This window comes from Carassius carassius, chromosome 47 (genome assembly GCF_963082965.1).
Source record: "Carassius carassius chromosome 47, fCarCar2.1, whole genome shotgun sequence".
NCBI lineage: Eukaryota > Metazoa > Chordata > Actinopteri > Cypriniformes > Cyprinidae > Carassius > Carassius carassius.
In genome coordinates, this window is record NC_081801.1 from 23343404 (window position 1) to 23363203 (window position 19800).

Genomic DNA, 19800 nt, shown 5'->3' on the forward strand with positions numbered 1-19800 from the left:
TGATATTGCTGCAGAATCCATTCCACTGTCATCCTCTACCATCCGTTCTCTATAGAGCTCGACAGTGGCATTCAAAAAATGAAAATCCAATTCATTTCCACCTCAAGAATTAGATTATGCATAAAGCTTTCAGAACAGACTCCATGTGCTCAGAAGAGATGCTGTTTCTGTAGAAGCCATGTACACAAGTCAGAGTGCAATTGCATTATTAGGAAACCATGGATAAAAGCCAAAGTCCTAGTGAAGAACTACCCACAGATTAGAAAAGTATTTGATTCTAAATATTTTGCAAATGCCAAATTAAAATATGTTGTTTTTATTCATAATCAGTGATTCGAAGTCAAGAGTTTCATGGTGTACTGGCATTTGATTGTCATAATCAAAGCAGTGCTTTATGGGATGCAAATGTAATTTGCTTTAATTGAAAGTAGAGTAAACATTGTCTTGTCTTTTTTATGATGTGATTCGTTTGGTAGCTGGTTGATTTTGATTCATGCCATCAGTCTTTTAACTGAAGATGAATGCTTTAGAAGCACGACTGCTCAAAGTGCACTGCTACACTCTAGAGTGCCAAGAAAATTAGTAAAAATAGCCATCCTAATTTAATAAAAAATATACCTTTCTGTTGGCACAGATTAGTAATACTGCAGTTTATAATCATAATAAAAGGAACATTTCTGTTGGAAATGAACCGTCATGTATAAGGTATTCTTTAATTTAAGTTTCATTAGTTATATGCTGATGATCAGTAAGTAATTTGCATAATGATTTGCATTAACAGAGGTAATTTACATGAAGAAGTTTTAAAGGTACAGTAGCACAGTGTTACAAATGACACAGTCAACCTACACAAGGTTGTCTTTTCTATGTAAATCTTTTAACAAGAATGTTGGCTAAAATGGAAAATCATTTGGTTTATATTTTTGATGTTAAACATCAGATATAATTTGTCAGATTGCACAATATTTTAATGTGTAGAGACTAATTGTGTGTCTGGTTAGGACACTGTTTAAAGGTCAGAGCGAGGGTGAAAAAAGGACTTGTGAAATGACTGTTTTTGTGGCAAGAAGCCTTGAATTTCAGGGAAAAGAAGAATATGTCTCCTTTATGCAAAAATAACAGATATGAATGGCTCCTACATAGAGGATTTGGTTACACTTTAGCTCGGGGACCGATTCTCACTATTAACAATTAACTATGACTTTTGCCTTAGTAAACTCCTTATTTGCTGCGTATTAATAGTTAGTAAGTTAGTTGTTAAGTTTAGGTATAGGGTGCAATATTGGATCTAAAATATGGACCTGCAGTACTAAAAAACGCTAGTAATATGCATGCTAATAAGCAACTAGTTAATAGTAAGAATTGGTCTATAAATTAGTGTTAACAAGAATTTTTCATATTTTAAACTTTATAGTTGCAACCAAAGTGAAATGAATAGCTCTTTCCAACCAGCTTCACATTTTGTGCCAGCATGAACTGAGCTGTGTTTTCAGCACTTGAAACATTTATATCTGTTATTTTTGTTTTTCTTCCCTGATTTCTTCGGTTGCTCTGGCAATGGTGAAGGATGGAGAGCACGGCAAAACGCAGATGGTAAATAAACTCACCTTCAATAATGCTTTTGCTTCCAGTTTCAGGCGACCCACAATACACCTGTGTTAAAATGCTTTTGTCTTTAGTAATAATTTCTAGTATAGCAACACTGACTCAATGAAGCTCTATTACAGCAGGAAAAGAAATCACCTACAGACATCGTCAGAAATTAACTGTTTTTTATTAAGGGCCAATATTGCCAGCTGGACTTGGGATTTTCAAGAGCATTTACCTTTATCAGGAGATTATATATGTACAGTAATATATAGAATTGCAATTGCAACCGCACTCGCACCTCTGTTAATGTATATATTTTTATTATAATTTGTCACTTGCGGTGTCATTTTTCACGCAGTTAATTTCTGACCCTTGCCAAAAGCATGTTAACTGCACTAGTTATTAGTCACTAGTTTGCATCCTGATAATCATCATATTGCACATTGCACTTGGCTTGATTTTGCTTGCACCACAGCTAGTTCCTCTGAGTTTCTGTATGACTGCATTAGTATCGATCGGTTTTGCAGATGTGTCTTGACCATGACTAATGGAAAGACACTTGAGTCAGAGTGCTTCAAGCCTGCTAAACATGTTTGAGCGTGACATTATTGTTTTATTCTGACCTTTAATAAAAAGAAATGGCTGGGAGCGGTGGTCTGCGGGATGAAGATAAGGGTACATTGGCTTTTGTGAATTTTTCCTTGACTTTGCTTCAGCACAGAAAAATCGACTGCGTTGAAAGGCAGACAGAAATGGATTTCAAAGCTCTGTTTGTAAGGTGTTAAGTAAAACAAAGTCAGGCTAATCGAGGTATAATCCAATTAAAGGACGCTGTCGAGAAGCATCAGACAGGAAGTAGTTGATTGACATGCAGAGTATGAAGTCACACTGTTCTCACTGTAAGTGAATCCAGTCACTCTTAATATTCCAAGGTAGTGCTAGCCAGAGCAACAGATTAATTTAACCACAAATCTAACAAATTTGAGTGAGTTTTATGGTAAAAAATGAAAATACAGCTCTCTGTTGTCACAGTTCCATGCCGTCAGTCTCTGAATTCTCTGGTAATATTTATTAAATAAAATGTAAAAATAGAAATTAGAGAAGGTTCTGTATAGCTTCTTACTATAACGTCCTGGCAATGTTTTGGTTGCTGAAAAATAGATAAAGGGGCACAGATACCGCTTTTAGTTGCACTGAATACTGTATGTGGCTTTTATATGCTTCGATGTGCTTCAAAATGAACAATTCTGCAAGCTGGGTCTCTAAAGACTGTGGGATGGCATGTTCTCCACACCAAATAGAGAAATCCTCAAAGGTCTTTGGCTGAGTGGTTGGCAGTCGACTGGTTGAGGTGGCGTTTGATTATTCATCTGTTTTGGCTTATGATTCTGTACTAATTCCAAACATGTCTCTCTTGGAAGAGCTTTTTCAAAGCTTTTTGAAGTTTTGGATACTCTCGAATAGGAATGAATAAAGATGTGATGGTTCTGCTGGCATGGAGCTGGAATGGAGCTCATTGGGATATTTCAGCCAAAACTATAATTATTGCATAACACATACATAATATATGTGTGTGTGTGTGTGTGTGTGTGTTTATTATTATTATTGGTCACACTTTATTTCTTTATTTTAAGGTCCAGTTCTCACTATTAACAAACCATTAACTATGACTTTTGCCTCAATAATCTCTTAATTTGCTGCTTATTAATAGTTATTAAGGTTAGTTGATAAATTTTGGTATTGGGTAGGATTAGGGATTTTGAATATGGTCGGTCAGAATATGTGCTTTATTAGTACTAATAAACAGCCAATATGTTAATAATAGGCATGCTAATAAGCAACTAGTTAATAGTGAGAATTGGTCCGTAAACTAAAGTGACCTTATTATTATTTTTACCATCTTTTCAGTCTCTGAAATTAATAAGATTTAGTAGCCAGGATGGAAGTTAATAAACTAGATTATGACACATTCGATGTATCCATTGGATTTTACCTTATTAACCGAAATAATGTTATTTTTCATTGATTTTTCACCCCAAAGATAAAAAAAAAATCATTAAAGCAAGCTTTTTTTATTAATCAGGTTTCATATTTCATAGTGTTTCATATTTAATCATCTCAGTGTTGCATTGGATTTTAGTGAGACCATTAGATCAGGCTCAAGCCAGCTTTAGCTAGTTTTAATTTTACCTTTTAGCTTTAAAACAGTTGTAACCTTAACCAGTCAACTAACACAGAAGTATATGGATTCAGTTGTCACTTTACCAGTCTGGGTTTTTTTGGGATGTGGTAATGTAAAGGAAACCATCAGAGTTGCTTATTGTAACTTTAAATCCTTTCAACTGTTTCACCATAAAGCTGTGAGTAATACCCATATTTGTTCCAGGGCAACACAACTATCTCTGCGCTGGAAGGAATGATTGCATCATCGACAAGATAAGAAGGAAAAACTGCCCGGCGTGCCGCTTTCGCAAGTGTCTTCAGGCCGGCATGAACTTGGAAGGTGAGGATGCTCTGATAGCTTGACGAGTGGTTTATATGACCTTTATGTGCCACTCCACAGGGGAGCAAGCCAGGATGCAATTAGGAAAGACAGTCAAGAGGAATTTGAGTTTCCCAAAAATAATTTACTCCCCATCATGACCTTCCACTTGTGTTTGTTCTCAGAAGATCCAGACTGAGTAGTTTTGAAGGAGAGATGCATTTTTTAAATTGGTACACGTCAACGTTCATGAAATGTTGACAAACCAAATGTCATCAAATAATTTATAGTTTTCAATTTATCAAACAACTGAGTTCCAGTTTCCGCTTTTTTATGTGTATTACTCATTCTACAAATCATGATTCTTTGCTCTTTCCATATGCTGTATGCATTTTTTTCCAGTCCACGGTCTTAAGTAGGTGGTGGAAACATGATGAGACCAAAGACTATGTGTGCAGATTTTCCTTCATACACAAAAGATGAAGGAATGTATGAAATGGCCTGAAGCTTTAAGAACATGCAGTAATGCCTCTTTGACAGTGTGCTGATGTACTTCACAGTTATTGGACAGAGGTCATCCATCTCTGTGAAAGGCTTTCAAATTGTGGATGATTTATTTGCGTGAAGCACCAAACAGGAAAAAAAAGACCTTGATTCACTAGCTGCAAACTAAATCCGGGGTTCTACCAGAGAGGCTTTTAGTTGCCATAGAAACATTTATGGCAGAAAATTAAAAAAATGAGACATTGTGTTTGATGGTAAGCTCTCAATCAGTGATTTTACGAGAGGAAACCTCTCAAAACACAGAGGCATATGTGACCCAGGTCATTCATATTTATAGGTTGTAATCTGTTGTTTATATTGCTTTAAAATGAATAGTAATATTAATGATAGAATAGCAAAATAAAATGTTTTTATTTTACTGTGAATCAGAAAAAAAAAAAAAAAATATATATATATATATATATATATATATACATAAAGTCAAAGCTAAAATTAGACACCAGATATCATTTTTATATTTTTGTACTAGTGGGTGCAGGACAGTATAGTTAATTTATGTGAGGAAAATAAAGTAAACTGTGACATATTATGCCCAAACATTCTTCATACAGTGGACTACCAGTAAAACTGATACAAATCTAGGACACTTTGACCTGAACATGTTTTGCTTTATTGTTATCTGACGTTATCAAGATCTATTTGTTCTGACTCAGTTTAACTCTGTGTTCTTGTCATTGTCTTGTCTTGTATGTTATTACCATTTTCTAAACTTTAGTGAATAAACTGTGGTAATGTGTGAAATGCTAAAGGTGTCAGAATAAATTTTGGTTTGATTATATATGTGTGTGTGTATGTATATATATATATATACAGTACAGACCAAAAGTTTGGACACACCTTCTCATTCAAAGAGTTTTCTTTATTTTCATGACTATGACAATTGTAGATTCACACTGCATTAGGGCTGGGACAACGCGTCGAGGTCATCGATGACATCGACGCAAAAAACAGGTCGACGCAAAATATGCGCATCGATTCGTCGACCTGTTTTTATTTCTCTAAAAAACGTTTGCAAAACTGTCAAAGCCTTATTGGATCGGTGAGTGACAGTGACAGGGCGCGCACGAGAGAGAGCCCCGGCTGCGCACGCACTCACAGTCTTCAAACAACACGAGCGCTTCTTGCTCTCTCTCGCCCTTGTGCATATTAATCAAAATCATTAAACACGATAGAAAAAGGAGCGAAACACCAAAGTTTCAGTTTTTGGAAAAGCACTCTCTGTATTAGCTTAAAGCCCCTCAAGTTTACATTGGTTACTGTATTCTTTTAATTGCTCTAAACAAGTATTTTGGGTGACCTTTTTTATTGAATGCTAGACATCAAGTTGTTGTTATTTTCATCTGAAAGAAGAACTTTTTTATTGAATGCTAGGCCCTATGTGTTCAGTAAGCTTGTTTCAGTAAGCTATGTGTTTTCAAGGCTTCAAGGTTTTATTGAATGCTATCTCTATACAAGTGCAAAGTAATGCATTCTTAGTCAGTCTTTTATTTTGTAATTTTAAGAGCAATAAACATATATTGCAATGTTAAGGAATTCATGTTTTTTTCATTCAGATATGTAAATCAACATGTATAAATTGTTAGTATTCAATTAATGGGGAGATAATCGAAATAGAATCGGTCTGAAAAATTAATCGTTAGAATGACTGATGCATCGGAAAAATAATCGCTAGATTAATCGTTTAAAAAATAATCGTTTATCCCAGCCCTACACTGAAGGCATCAAAACTATGAATTAACACATGTGGAATTATATATGGAATTATATACATAACAAAAAAGTGTGAAACAACTGAAAATATGTCATATTGTAGGTTCTTCAAAGTAGCCACCTTTTGCTTTGATTACTGCTTTGCACACTCTTGGCATTCTCTTGATGAGCTTCAAGAGGTAGTCACCTGAAATGGTCTTCCAACAGTCTTGAAGGAGTTCCCCGAGAGATGCTTAGCACTTGTGGCCCTTTTGCCTTCTGTCTGCGGTCCAGCTCACCCCTAAACCATCTCGATTGGGTTCAGGTCCGGTGACTGTGGAGGCCAGGTCATCTGGCGCAGCACCCCATCACTCTCCTTCTTGGTCAAATAGCCCTTGATGCCTTCAGTGTCACTCTACAATTGTCATAGTCATGAAAATAAAGAAAACTCTTTGAATGAGAAGGTGTGTGTATGTATATATATATATTTATTTATTTATTTTTTTTATTCATAGTAAAATAAAAAACATTTTACTTTGCTATTCTATTATTAATATTACTATTAATTTTAAAGCAATATAAACAACACATTACAACCTATAAATAAATAAATATATATATATATATATATATATATATATATATATATATATATATATATATATATATATTAGTGCCGTCAAGCGATTAATTGTGATTAATTGCATCCAAAATAAGTTTTTGGTTACATAATATATGTAAGTGTGCTGTAAATATTCATTATGTTTATATATATATATATATATATATATATATATATATATATATATATATATATATATATATATATATATATATATATATATATATAAATAATAAATATACACAGCATATATATATATATATATATATATATATATATATATACATATATAAATATATATGTGCTGTGTATATTTATTATTTATATTTATATATATATATATATATATTAATATAATATATATAAATTATATTCATATAAATGTGTATATATATACATAATAAATATACACAGAACGCACACTTATATTATGTAGACAAAAACTTTTATTTTGGAATGCAATTATTAGCGATTAATCGTTTGATAGCACTAATATATATATATATATATATATATATATATATATATATATATATATATATAAGTTTGATATAAGTTGACTAATGTATCCTCCCTTTTGCCAATCCTTATTTTCTGATATCTGGCTCTAGATTTCTAATAGATAATGCTGTCCCCTTCCCCACTCATCGTAGTTGTTGCGAGACTTGCTTTACATGTATCTGTAAGATTCATTTATATAGTGTTTGTGCTGATGTTCAAAAGATTCTTACAAAAAAAGGACACTGGAATATTACTTTATTTAAGAGACCAGTATGAGTGGGAATATAACTTCTACAAGGTGTGCTCAAATTTCTGCCTCATTGTTTGACAATCATAATCATATTGAGGAAGTAATAGCAGCCTTACTCAGTACTTGCATAAATTCACAGTAAATGATTAGAAAGAAAATCATATGAATGTAGCGTCACTTTGAAAAACTTTGTCTTTAATATAGAACATTAGAACTTGTGGAATTTTTTTCATTTAAAAAGGGACTTCTTGGTTAATTATGCTCTTGTTTTTCTTGTTCTGAAATATATATATTAAAGGGGTCATGAAATGCAGTTTCAGATTTTTCAGTTTATGAAGACTGCAAAGTTTTTTGCACCTAAACAGCCTCTCACAGAAACTGCTGTAAATGCCCGCAGCTGTGATTGGCTAACTTCATTGCACTATATCCACGCCTCCTCATAACATGGTGTGTTTTGATACTTGAGATGGCAAGCGCTGTGATAGAGCCATCTATGTTTGAGCCCGAGTCAGATCCTGATCTAAAATCCAGCTGTTTCTGAAAAACAAAAAAAGTATCTTTTAAACCGGGGAGTAACCTTTTATATGCAAAAATATCAAGAACATTTAGATTCTTTACTCCGAGTCAGATTTAAATCCAGTGTACCATTTACTAAATCCAAAACAAGAAGGTAATCGACAGAGAAATAATCAGAAATGCAGGAGAAAAACTCAGTAAACTAATAAAAGACAAAGTGCTGAACTGAAAGAGGGCTAGACGTACACAAACTGATGATGGGTAAAACAATCAATGAACTAATGAGTAAATATAGTAACAGGAACAATGTGATACAAATTGAAATCCAAATAACAGAATGTAACCATAACAATATTATCTTATTATAATATTATAAACCTTTATGTTAAAGCACGAAGATAGTCCAGCTTTCTATTAAAGCTGCTTTGAAACAATGTGAATTGTGAAAAGTGCTATACAAATGAATTTAGACTTTGTACAGGAAATGCTACTTGAAAGTTTCAACTCTTGCAATTTTACTTTTTTGCAGATGCAAGCATCTTACGACTTGGCACATATGCTTTAAAATAGATTATCAAAATATTTCCTTTGTATTCATCTTTGACATCCTATTCACTGACTCATTTACAAAACTGGTGCAGCAAAAGAAGCTATGGCAGTTAATTTAAGATTATATCAAGATACAAAAGATAAAAAGTGTATTCAGTCATCGATTTGGTCGTGCAAGAATCAAGTACCGTATTTTTCGGACTACAAGTCGCACCTGAGTATAAGTCGCATCAGTCCAAAAATACATCATGATGAGGAAAAAAACATATATAAGTCGCACTGGACTATAAGTCGCATTTATTTAGAACCAAGAGAAAACATTACTGTCTACAGCCGCGAGAGGGCGCTCTAATGTTTTCAGTGTAGGCTACAGGAGCACTGAGCAGCATAGAGCGCCCTCTCGCAGCTGGAGACGGTAATTTTTTCTCTTGGTTCATGTCAAACTAATTTTGATAAGTCGCACATGACTAAGTCGCAGGACCAGCCAAACTATGAAAAAAAGTGTGACTTATAGTCCGGAAAATACGGTAGCTATGCACTGTTTTTCCTTGATTTCAACATTCAGATGAAATTACTATTCATCGAATTCTAAGTAATCACATTTCTCTCCTTTGTTTTAGCTCGTAAAAACAAGAAATTGATGCGATTACGGGGTCATTCGTCCTCAAGCGAGCAGGCCCCAGCTCTGCCTGAAGAGCGCATGTGTTCACTGGTGCCCAAAGCCATGCCCCAGCTGGTACCCACCATGCTGTCCCTGCTCAAAGCCATTGAGCCTGAGATCATTTACGCAGGTTACGACAGCACCATCCCAGACACCTCCACCCGCATCATGACCACACTTAACCGTCTGGGAGGCCGTCAGGTCATCTCCGCAGTCAAGTGGGCCAAAGCCCTTCCTGGTGAGTCCTCAGTATTCACTGATATACAGTTACAGTTAATCATTACTCAACCATTTGTGTTGTTTGGTTTAATCATTATTTTCCAATTCATCCCTGTAAAGCTGCTTTGAAACCATCTTTATGGTATAGACCCCTTAAAAGTTTGTAAACATTGCAACGTCTCCGGGTGGGCGGGGCTTAGCTGGAGGCAAAAAGAGGCGCGGACGCAATGTTGACAAGCGTAAGCTAGCACGTTTTAGGAGGGATTTATTAAACATGGATGCAGAAGAAGGTTTGGATCTTTCCGAATATGTACAGTCCCTGACTCTGCGGGACCGTGACAGCTATTTTTGTAAATTAACTCTCTCGGATGGAAGCAGGCTACCCAACCATATGAATTATGAATTATGATATATGAATTAACTATCGCTGGGCTATGATTAGCCATGTGTATTATTTTAAGAGACCATTTAAAGGATGGCACACACATCTATCGCTGTATGTTTGTTTAACATTTAAACTAGCTAGTGCGCTGAAGGTTGGCAACGTTTCACCTATAAAACAGAAACTTGCTGATTTACTAGATAAAACCAACATGCCAGTTCATATGCATAGATTATTTTACCTGATATGAAGTGTGCACTGCCAACACGAGTATTATTTATGATCATCTCCATCCAGTCTGTACGCCGTATTGCATTCAACCACAATTGTCTTCTTGATTTCTGTGAAGGAATGTCTGCAGGGATCAGGTAAAACTTTAGTTTTGAAATTAAAGTGCTGTTCCTTCTATTCTGGCAGCCAAAAACAGAACAAGAAGACATTTTAAAGTCAAAACCTCAAACTTTTAGCGCACCTGCTATGAGCTCTGCCTTGTGCCTCCAGCTAGAGCGGTGATGTCACAGTGACGTAGGCGATTAAGGGGTCTATAAAACGCTATATAAATAACGGTGTTTTGATTTTTGTTATGTTTTTTGTTGTTGTTTTGTTTTATGTTTTAGATTTTTGTGTTTTTGTTTTGTTTATTTTTTTATTTTATTTTGTATTCCCTTTTTCTTCCACTTCAGAAGGTACTTCATGTTAGCAGAATGTCCTTGTGGAGATGTGCAGGTTTCTTAAATGTGTTCTTATAGGATCAAATGTGCCAGTCACTAGTTCGTCAGCAGAGAGAGACTGAAAAGTTGGGTAACGCTTTCTATGAAGCCCATATTTTTCAAACATTATAAGGGTCTTCTTAATGCATTATAATGAATGCATAATGCATTATAAAACAAGTATAATATATCAACTCATGAATAATCATAACAACAATTATGATAGATCATAATACTTACGTATTTGTGGTTATAAGTTTAAGAGTATGATTATTTATAACACCATATTAAATCTACTTCATTTACAGTATAATGGACTGTATCATATCTTGACATTGTTTATTTATGATCTGCACAGTATCTTATTACAGTTTGTGAGTGGTTAGATGTTGAGTGTTATTAGAGTGTTTCCTGTGGAGCTATAATGGTAATTAATTGATGTGAGATTAATACTCCAACTGAAAAAAAATGAAATGTTTTATATGGTTACATTTTATTTTGATGGTCCCCTTAATCAATCGATTATTATCAACTTTGCCACTACATCCCAACTATCTCTCATTAGAGTATCAGTATGATCAAAAATGGCAGAATCAAGTATGGTAGAATAATCTAATTTACTTGCAAAGACATTTATAGTCAGTTTATCTGTTGGTTGACCATCAAAATAAAGTTTTAGCATATATTTACAGTAGCAGACATACTAATACTCCAATGACTGCTAGTTGATATGTAGTTGCAGAGTGACTTATCATCAGCTGTATAAAGGGTACCATCAAAATAATCAAACTTATATTTTTCTAATAAAATTAGTTCAAAGCAAACATGTCATATTACACATTCTGTTCTGATATCTGATTTTATGGCTGTTTGAGAGAATTTATTATTATTATTATTACTTATAAGTGGTCTTTAACGGCTTTAAGTAGCATCAGAAAAATGGCAAGATATTAGACTTATAATACATTATAACTATGAGAAATATAATCCATTTTAAAAGTTGATGCAATGTGTTCATTGTGTTATAAATCATCATACTCTTAAAAGCTATAACCACAAATAAGTAAATATTATAATATATTAAAACTGTTCTTATGAATATTCATGAGATGATACAACATATTATACATTCTTTTTAAATAATGCATTATGCATTCATTATGATAACTTAAGAATACCTTTTTATAATGTATTATAAATATGTGCTTCATAGAAAGTGTTACCAGAAGAGATCGGTTATGATCTAATGAGCATCTGAGGGCAATCTGACATCATCTCTGGCCAGAGGATTGAAAAAATCCCTCCATAGTAGGACTGGGTGGTATGACTGAATGTATCGTTACCACGGTATAAACTGTCTGTTGTTAGAGATTTTGGGAACACTTTACAGTAAGGTCCCATTAGTTAATGTATCAACTAACATGAACAAACAATGAACAGTACATTTATTACAGTATTTATTCATCTTTGTATTTTCTCATTTATGCATGTCCCTTTGCCTCTCTTAGGTATATATAACTCTTAAGTACTACTGTGCTATCCAGATATATTTGTATACTGGGAAATAAACATGAATGAACAACACTTCTACAGCATTTATTAACCTTAGCTCATGACATGTTAATTTCAACATTTAATAATGCATTATTAAGGGGAGTCATTCCCATAGACCTCCCATGTTAAAATGCCCAATTTGCTGCCGAAAAAAAAGTAGTTTGAAGCCAAAAGGTGTTTTGGCATCAAAAATGCTCTTCAGAAAACCTTTGGGGGATGTCATGGATACTACGTCCATGTTTTTATACCGTTTATGGCTTGCACAGACAGTATGTGGTTGTGAATCTCCTTTGTGTCTTATTGTACTTGAATGGTCAAAAACGCAAAATGCCCATCATGTGAAGTATTCATGTAAACACAGCCAGTTATATGTAGGGTTGCAAAGGGGTGGACAATTTCCAGTAAATTTTGGGAAGAAATATCCCAGGAATATTCCCAAAAATCCTGGAAATTTTCCGAATTTTACAGGAAAAATTCCACCTTTTTGCAACCCTAGTTATGTGTTAAATAAACGTTAACAGTTGGGAGAAAAACGGATGTGTTTCAGCAAATTGGATCCTTGCAGTCAGTCTTAAAGGGACAGCAGCCTAATTTACCTGCTGCTGTCTGTGTCATTGACGTTAATCAAACAACAATAGATAGAGAAAATCACACACTGTGTATGACTGAATTACTTTTGAATTCATATTTGATTCTTACAATTAACACGATGCAGTTTTTTAGTTATACACTTGATTATTCAATTTTTGTAGCATTTCTTACTACGTTAAATAAACCTACTATAGCTGACAGACTGAAGTCTAATTTTTATTTTTTGTTCTGTTGTGTTTGCTTCTTTGGTCTTTGATTATTTTGATGTTATTTATTTGAATAAAAATATCTATATCGAGATATAGCATTATCGTGAAATAAAATTTCTCATACCATGAAATACGATTTTGGTCATATCGCCCACCCCTACTCCATAGATTTGAACAGAATTCATTGTCAGAGAAAAGGAAATGAGGTGCTTTGCTCACCTGCTCGTGACTTCACAGATCTGTAGCTCAGCGTGGGATAGTTTTCCAAACCATCATGTGTTTTGTCTTGTTCAAATCTAAGGGCTACTAGCTTAAAACGCACACTCTGGACCTCACCAGGCAATGGCGTGAGAAAACAAGCACAGGATTTTCTAATTGTTGCAAGGTTTTTTTCCTCTGCTCTGCTCTGGTTGTGTGTCATAGGCCTACTGGGCCAAATACTTGTGGAAGAGGATTACGTAAGCACCACACGCTTGAGCAAACTCATTCCTGTGAGCTGTACATCCTCTTTAAAGGACAACATTATACTGTAGCCAGCATTCTGACAACACAAGTCATTGCGTTCAGAGATTTGAAAACACGACGAGCATGTGAAAGTTAAACGTTAAAGTGTTTGCTCTCTGTTTCCTTATGTAACGAATAGATCTGGTCCTAATGACTAATTCATTTAATTGAATCTGACATTTTACGTAACTGTGGTTTCATGAACGATTTACACAAATTTGTTCTGGTCCTGTGTCTCTGCAAGGTTTTGATGCCAGGAAAGATGATTATGGTTATTCAACTATAACAAAAAAATTAAAAAATAAATCAATAAATCAATACATACATGAGTCCAAAGGTTGGTTTTGATGGTTGGTTTAGTGACATCAAAATCATTTCAAAAATCTAAACCGAGAGATATCATTATAAAGTTGCACCAGAGGGTTCTGAAGCTACAGCAATCATATAATATTATAATACTAAATCTCAAAAACAAAAAGTATAATTAAAACCATTTTACATTTTAAGGCACGGCCCAGAAGGATGGTTCTTCAAGGATTCTTTGCAGCTCTTTGGTTCAACAGAGATCTGTCTTCATTTAATGAACTATGGTGCTTTTGTGGGACTCTTGAGATTGTGTGTTTTAAGTGTTATGGTCTCTGTCACATTAAGGCTTCAGAAACCTGCACCTGGATGACCAGATGACGCTCCTGCAGTGCTCCTGGCTCTTCCTCATGTCCTTCGGCTTGGGCTGGAGATCCTACCAGCAGTGTAACGGAGGCATGCTGTGTTTCGCTCCAGACCTCGTCATCAATGAGTGAGCTCACCTTAACTACCCACAACTGGAATCTTTTGGCTTTCAGTGACATATTAAGTGGTTTTAAAGATCGTGTTTAGTCATAGTCAAATTTCATTCATATGGCGTTCATTCAAAGCCCAAAGTCTCCTTTTGAAAGAATGGAAATTGGTTGAATAGCGTGATATCGTCTTTTATTTGACATTATGTTAATGTTAATAAACATGGTGTGTGTTAACATTATAAAATGCTCATTTGAATGAGCTGCAGATTTAATTCCTTAAAGCTTTTGACTACACATCTCATGTCAAATATCTGTCCCCATTGACTATCAGAAGTATCGGTATATATAAAAAAAATTAAATAAAAAAAGAATAATTTTGATTTAAGCTGGAAAATCCCCAGACCTTTAATATGAGTGAATGTTTTAAATGTAATATTATATATATTATATATAACATTGAATCCTAAATGAAAATTAATAATGATATATTATTATATTTCGTTTGATGTATTTAAATATATTCAGTATTTATATTATAGTCATTATATTTTTATATAATATTTAACGCAAGTGAATTCACAATTTGCATTACTAAAATAGCATCTAAGCTCCAACAACTTTTAAAATGGTATAATATTTAAAGAAATATATTGTACTTGTGTACGTATATTGCACAATCAATTAAATGATGCATACATATTATAAGTCTACTACAAATGTTAATATCTTAAGAATACCAAACAATGGACAATATGCATTTTTATCATATTTGATGGAAAACTGGCAGCTTCTCTGCATCCTATAAATTGCAGGTGATGTTCCATGTCATTTGCTATTATGCACTGCATGCAGTGTTATGTGAGAAAAGACCGCTTGTGGGTGTTGGTACATTTAAAGCAGAACTAGGAAATGGATATACTCGATCAGTTTTCAGTCATATGCATACATAATGCTTACAGACTACAGTTTGCTCGTGACACATTACACACTCTGTTCTGTCAATATATCCTCCATCGTCATGAAATAAAGTTCAATCTGACATTTGACATTGTGTTTTGTACCATGGCTTTAGAAAAAGCATCTGTCAAACAAACCGAAAACATGAAATGGCAAAGTGCCTTTAAACATTTGCAAAAGGCTGTGATTTAATTAATTAAGTAGATGTTATTTGTTGCGTTGCACTTAGCTCATGTCAACAATAATTTAGTTTCTTTGATGAACCATGATGTCTTCAGTGAAATTTTTGCAGAATGTGAATATTCGTGTGTGTGTGTGTGTGTGTGTTAAAGGGAGAGGATGAAACTACCCTACATGAATGACCAGTGTAGCCAGATGCTGAAGATCACCAGTGAGCTGGTCAGGCTGCAGGTGTCCTATGATGAGTATCTCTGCATGAAAGTGCTCCTCCTCCTCAGCACAGGTACCAGCACTCCTCGCAGTTCAGAAGTGTGCAAGTATTCCTCAAGACGGCACAAAAATAAAAATAATGGGTTTATTACTACTATTACTATGGTAGCATATAACTAGCATACTGACTTTTTATTAGTACTTAAAAAGCACATAGTAATGCCTTATTCTACATGACCCCTTGTTCCTACACCACACCTAAACTTACCAACTACCTTACTGTTAATAATGAGTACTGATAAACTCAAATTGAGTCAAAGGTTATAGTTAATAATGAGAATTGACTTTAAAATAATGTGTGAATAAATAATGTATTTGGACACTTTGTGAACATGTTCATCACCTGTGGTTGTGCTGTGAACTTAAGGGACACTTCCTTCGTTTTAATATGGGACCAGTGTCCAAATACTTTTCGGAGCCACAGAACTATGCTATAAATGACCCATGTCTTTTATTCCTGTGATTTCAGCATCATTACTCCAGTCTTCGGTGTCACATGATCCTTCAAGGAATATAATGATGTAGTGCTCGAGAAACATTTCTTACATGTTGAAAATGTTTCTCCGCTTCATATTTTTGTGGAAAGCAAGATACACAATTGTTCAAACGATACACTATTATTCAAAAGTTTGATATAAGTAAAAAAAAAAAAAAAAGGAAATGAGTAGTTTTGTTGAGCCAGGGGTGCAGTAAAATTGATCATAAGTGACTTTAAAGACATTTATAATATTACAATGAATTGATATTTATAACAAATAATTGCTGTTCACTGAACTTTCTGTTCATCAATTTAAGATTCAAAAAAACTCTTTCTAACGTTGATAATAATAAGAGCTGTTATTAATAATTAAATAACTATAATAGCTGATAATGAGCATATTAGAATGATTTTTGAACAATCGTGTGACACTGAAGACTGGAATAACTGCTGCAAATTCAGCTTTAAATTGGATTTTAAAATAAAATAATTTGAGAACATGTCTTTTAAATTGCATTAATAATTCACAACATTATTCTATTTTTAATTAAATGAATGCAGTATTGGTGAACGTAGGAAACTTCTTAAGAAAGTTTGTTTCCCTTAAATGAAATGAAAGACGTGTTTTGTCTTGTTTTTGTGCATCTACTCTCACTTTTGGACCTGGTCATGTATTTGTTTCTATGCCAACGCTTGCAAACGCAAAATATATCCATTTGCTCAGTCTTGTTAATGACAGCAAATGACTTAATTGACCTCTGTGTGCTTTCGCAAAAAACATTTAAGACAAGAAAGCACGTCAGCGAGTACAAAACCAAATAGAAACGTGTCCAGATGTTGAAGCTACCGTTATTTAGATGTCACGACATTCATGAAGTTTGAAGAGGCAGTAACTTCTAATCAGAACATTTCTGACATCAGGTGATCAGTGAATGCTCTGTCAGAGCTTACTCCTGTGTGAAAGCCCTTTTAGGATTTGCATGTGGCATTGGTTTCATTCCGACTCTTTAATGAGAGACAGAATTTGTTTCTCCTTGGAATATTTTCTTGATTAAACGGCAATAATGTAAAGTAAACGTCTCATCCTGACCCCATCTGTTTCCACAGTACCAAAGGACGGCCTGAAAAGCCAAGCTGTGTTTGATGAAATCCGCATGTCGTACATCAAGGAGCTGGGCAAAGCCATTGTTAAACGCGAGGAGAACTCCAGCCAGAACTGGCAGAGGTTCTACCAGCTCACCAAGCTATTGGACTCAATGCAGGAGGTAAACTGGCATCTCTTACCATCAGCAAACACAAACAAGACACATTACTGGCAGATGGTTTTATTGCATCTGCAAGAGAAAGTAACAGGCCATATACGTACTTCATGCAAGTATGTAAATGTTTGGTCAGAATATATCACGTTCATCGTGTTAAGGCAGAGAGCCCGGTCCTGTTCCTGGAGATCTACCTGCCTTCCCTGATCTAACACATCTGACTGTGGCTCTCCAGCGTTCCTGAAGATCTTCACTCGCTGGTTCAGATGTGTTGGATTGGGGCTGGAGCTCCAGCGTCAAGGAATAAATTCAAGTGCATCTTCATTGGCGGAACAAACAGAGCTGCGCAACAACTCATTACATCTCATCTGGATTATGTAACCAGACCCCCCCCCCTAAAAAATTTAAGTATTTATAATTAGATTGTATTAAAGTATTCGTTATCAGATCACATTTACTTTTTTATGGTGTACACAATGACATAACATTTTTCATAAAGCCTTAATTCTTCTATTTTCTCTTAAAATTTCCTTTCTAAAAATCCTAGTTTATATATACCGTATTTTCCGGACTATAAGTCACACTTTTTTTCATAGTTTGGCTGGTCCTGCGACTTACAGTCAGGTGCGACTTATTTATCAAAATTAATTTGACATGAACCGAGAGAAATGAACTAAGAGACATGAACCAATAGAAAAATGTTTTCTCTTGGTTTTTGGTTCTAGATAAATGCGACTTATAGTCCAGTGCAACTTATATATGTTTTTTTCCTCGTCGTGACGTATTTTTGGACTGATGCGACTTATACTCAGGTGCGACTTATAGTCCGAAAAATACGGTACTTGGAAAGTTTTTATGCAACTGAATACACCAACTACAAGTCTGTAAGTGACTATTATTACACACACACACAAAAAAACAAGTCCAACATTCAGTTCTATTTTTTTACATTTGATGATTTAATAAATGATTTGTTTTTCATTTCCTTACAAACCTCAGTTCGGGAAACCTCGGTGTAATGCAATGTTTAATGCACTTCTTTGTCGATAACAAAGAATTGAAGATATTCACTTAGGTCGAGAGTAATCTAAAAGTATTCGACCTAATATGTGACCCTGGAGCTCAAAGCCAGTCTTTAGTCTCTGGGCTATATTTGTAGCAATAGGCAAAAATACATTGTATGAGTCAGAATTATCAATTTTTCTTTTATGCCAAAAATCATTAGAATATTGAGGAAAGATCATGTTCCATGAAGATATTTTGTAAATTTCCTACCGTAAATATATCAAAACTTTATTTTTGATAAATAATATGCATAGCTAAGAGTTCATTTGGACAAATTTAAAGTTCATTTTCTCAGTATTTAGAATTTTTTGCACCCTCAGATTCCAGATTTTCAAATAGTTGTATCACGGCCAAATATTGTCCGATCCTAATAAACCATACATCAGTGGAAAGCTTATTTATTCAGCTTTCAGATGACGTAAACATCTCAATTTTGAAAAACTAACACTTAAGAAGGTCCAGGGTCACATATGTGTAATCCAACAGATTGTTACTAACCACATTTTCCATTAAGTAATTTGTAATAAGTAATGGACTACGATTTGCAAATAATCTACCAAAAGAATTTATATCATATTTTTTACATTCTTACAGAGGTAGCTTGCCAAAACCATAAATGTACATCAGATTCTCTAAAACAGTTGCTCTGCCATAGTTGACCTTAAAGAGAAAACTGAAACCTTTTTTTTTTTAAAGATGGTCTTAGGCTTAGATGTGTCTGCTTCTTACAAATGTAATTTTTGTATTTACGTTGGTGACAGTATCTTTGATGACCAGTATAAAGACTATTTATATATGATAAAGATATAAACAACCAAATTGACATACATTTATAAATGACAAAGTTACATTTGTTTGTTAAAAAAAATTCTAAGACATGCTTATAAGACATAAATGCATTTTTGAATGCCATCTGTACATAAAAAACCTAATAAGTATAGTGACTTTTTATCAGGCAGAACTGTTAAACAAAGAGAGTAAACTAATGAAGATGGAGGATGTGTGCTGGGTTCTCCCGCTTTTTATTTAAAGTTACTTACCGGCAGCCCCCAAAAAAGTAATCACCAATGTCAATAATTCAAATATTTGCAAATATTTGCAGATATATCAGCTATGATGTTATATCGTTTGATCACTTTTGTGAATGTACACGCATTAGATTGCATCGAAGGCATCATGCAGTTTGTAAAAGCCCTATTGAAATGCTCCTTTTGTCCAC

At 34.3% G+C, this 19800-nt stretch overlaps 1 protein-coding gene across 1 annotated transcript in view; it reads left to right on the plus strand.

The window, feature by feature from the left end:
* Window positions 1–19800, plus strand: part of LOC132130862 (glucocorticoid receptor-like) — a 31455-nt gene that overhangs the window by 10510 nt on the left and 1145 nt on the right. Inside the window, exons 3-8 of the mRNA XM_059542701.1 lie at window positions 1567–1593; window positions 3977–4093; window positions 9384–9662; window positions 14245–14389; window positions 15662–15792; window positions 17365–17522. Of these exons, the coding sequence (XP_059398684.1) occupies window positions 1567–1593; window positions 3977–4093; window positions 9384–9662; window positions 14245–14389; window positions 15662–15792; window positions 17365–17522 (857 nt within the window). The remainder of the gene's footprint in view (window positions 1–1566; window positions 1594–3976; window positions 4094–9383; window positions 9663–14244; window positions 14390–15661; window positions 15793–17364; window positions 17523–19800) is intronic.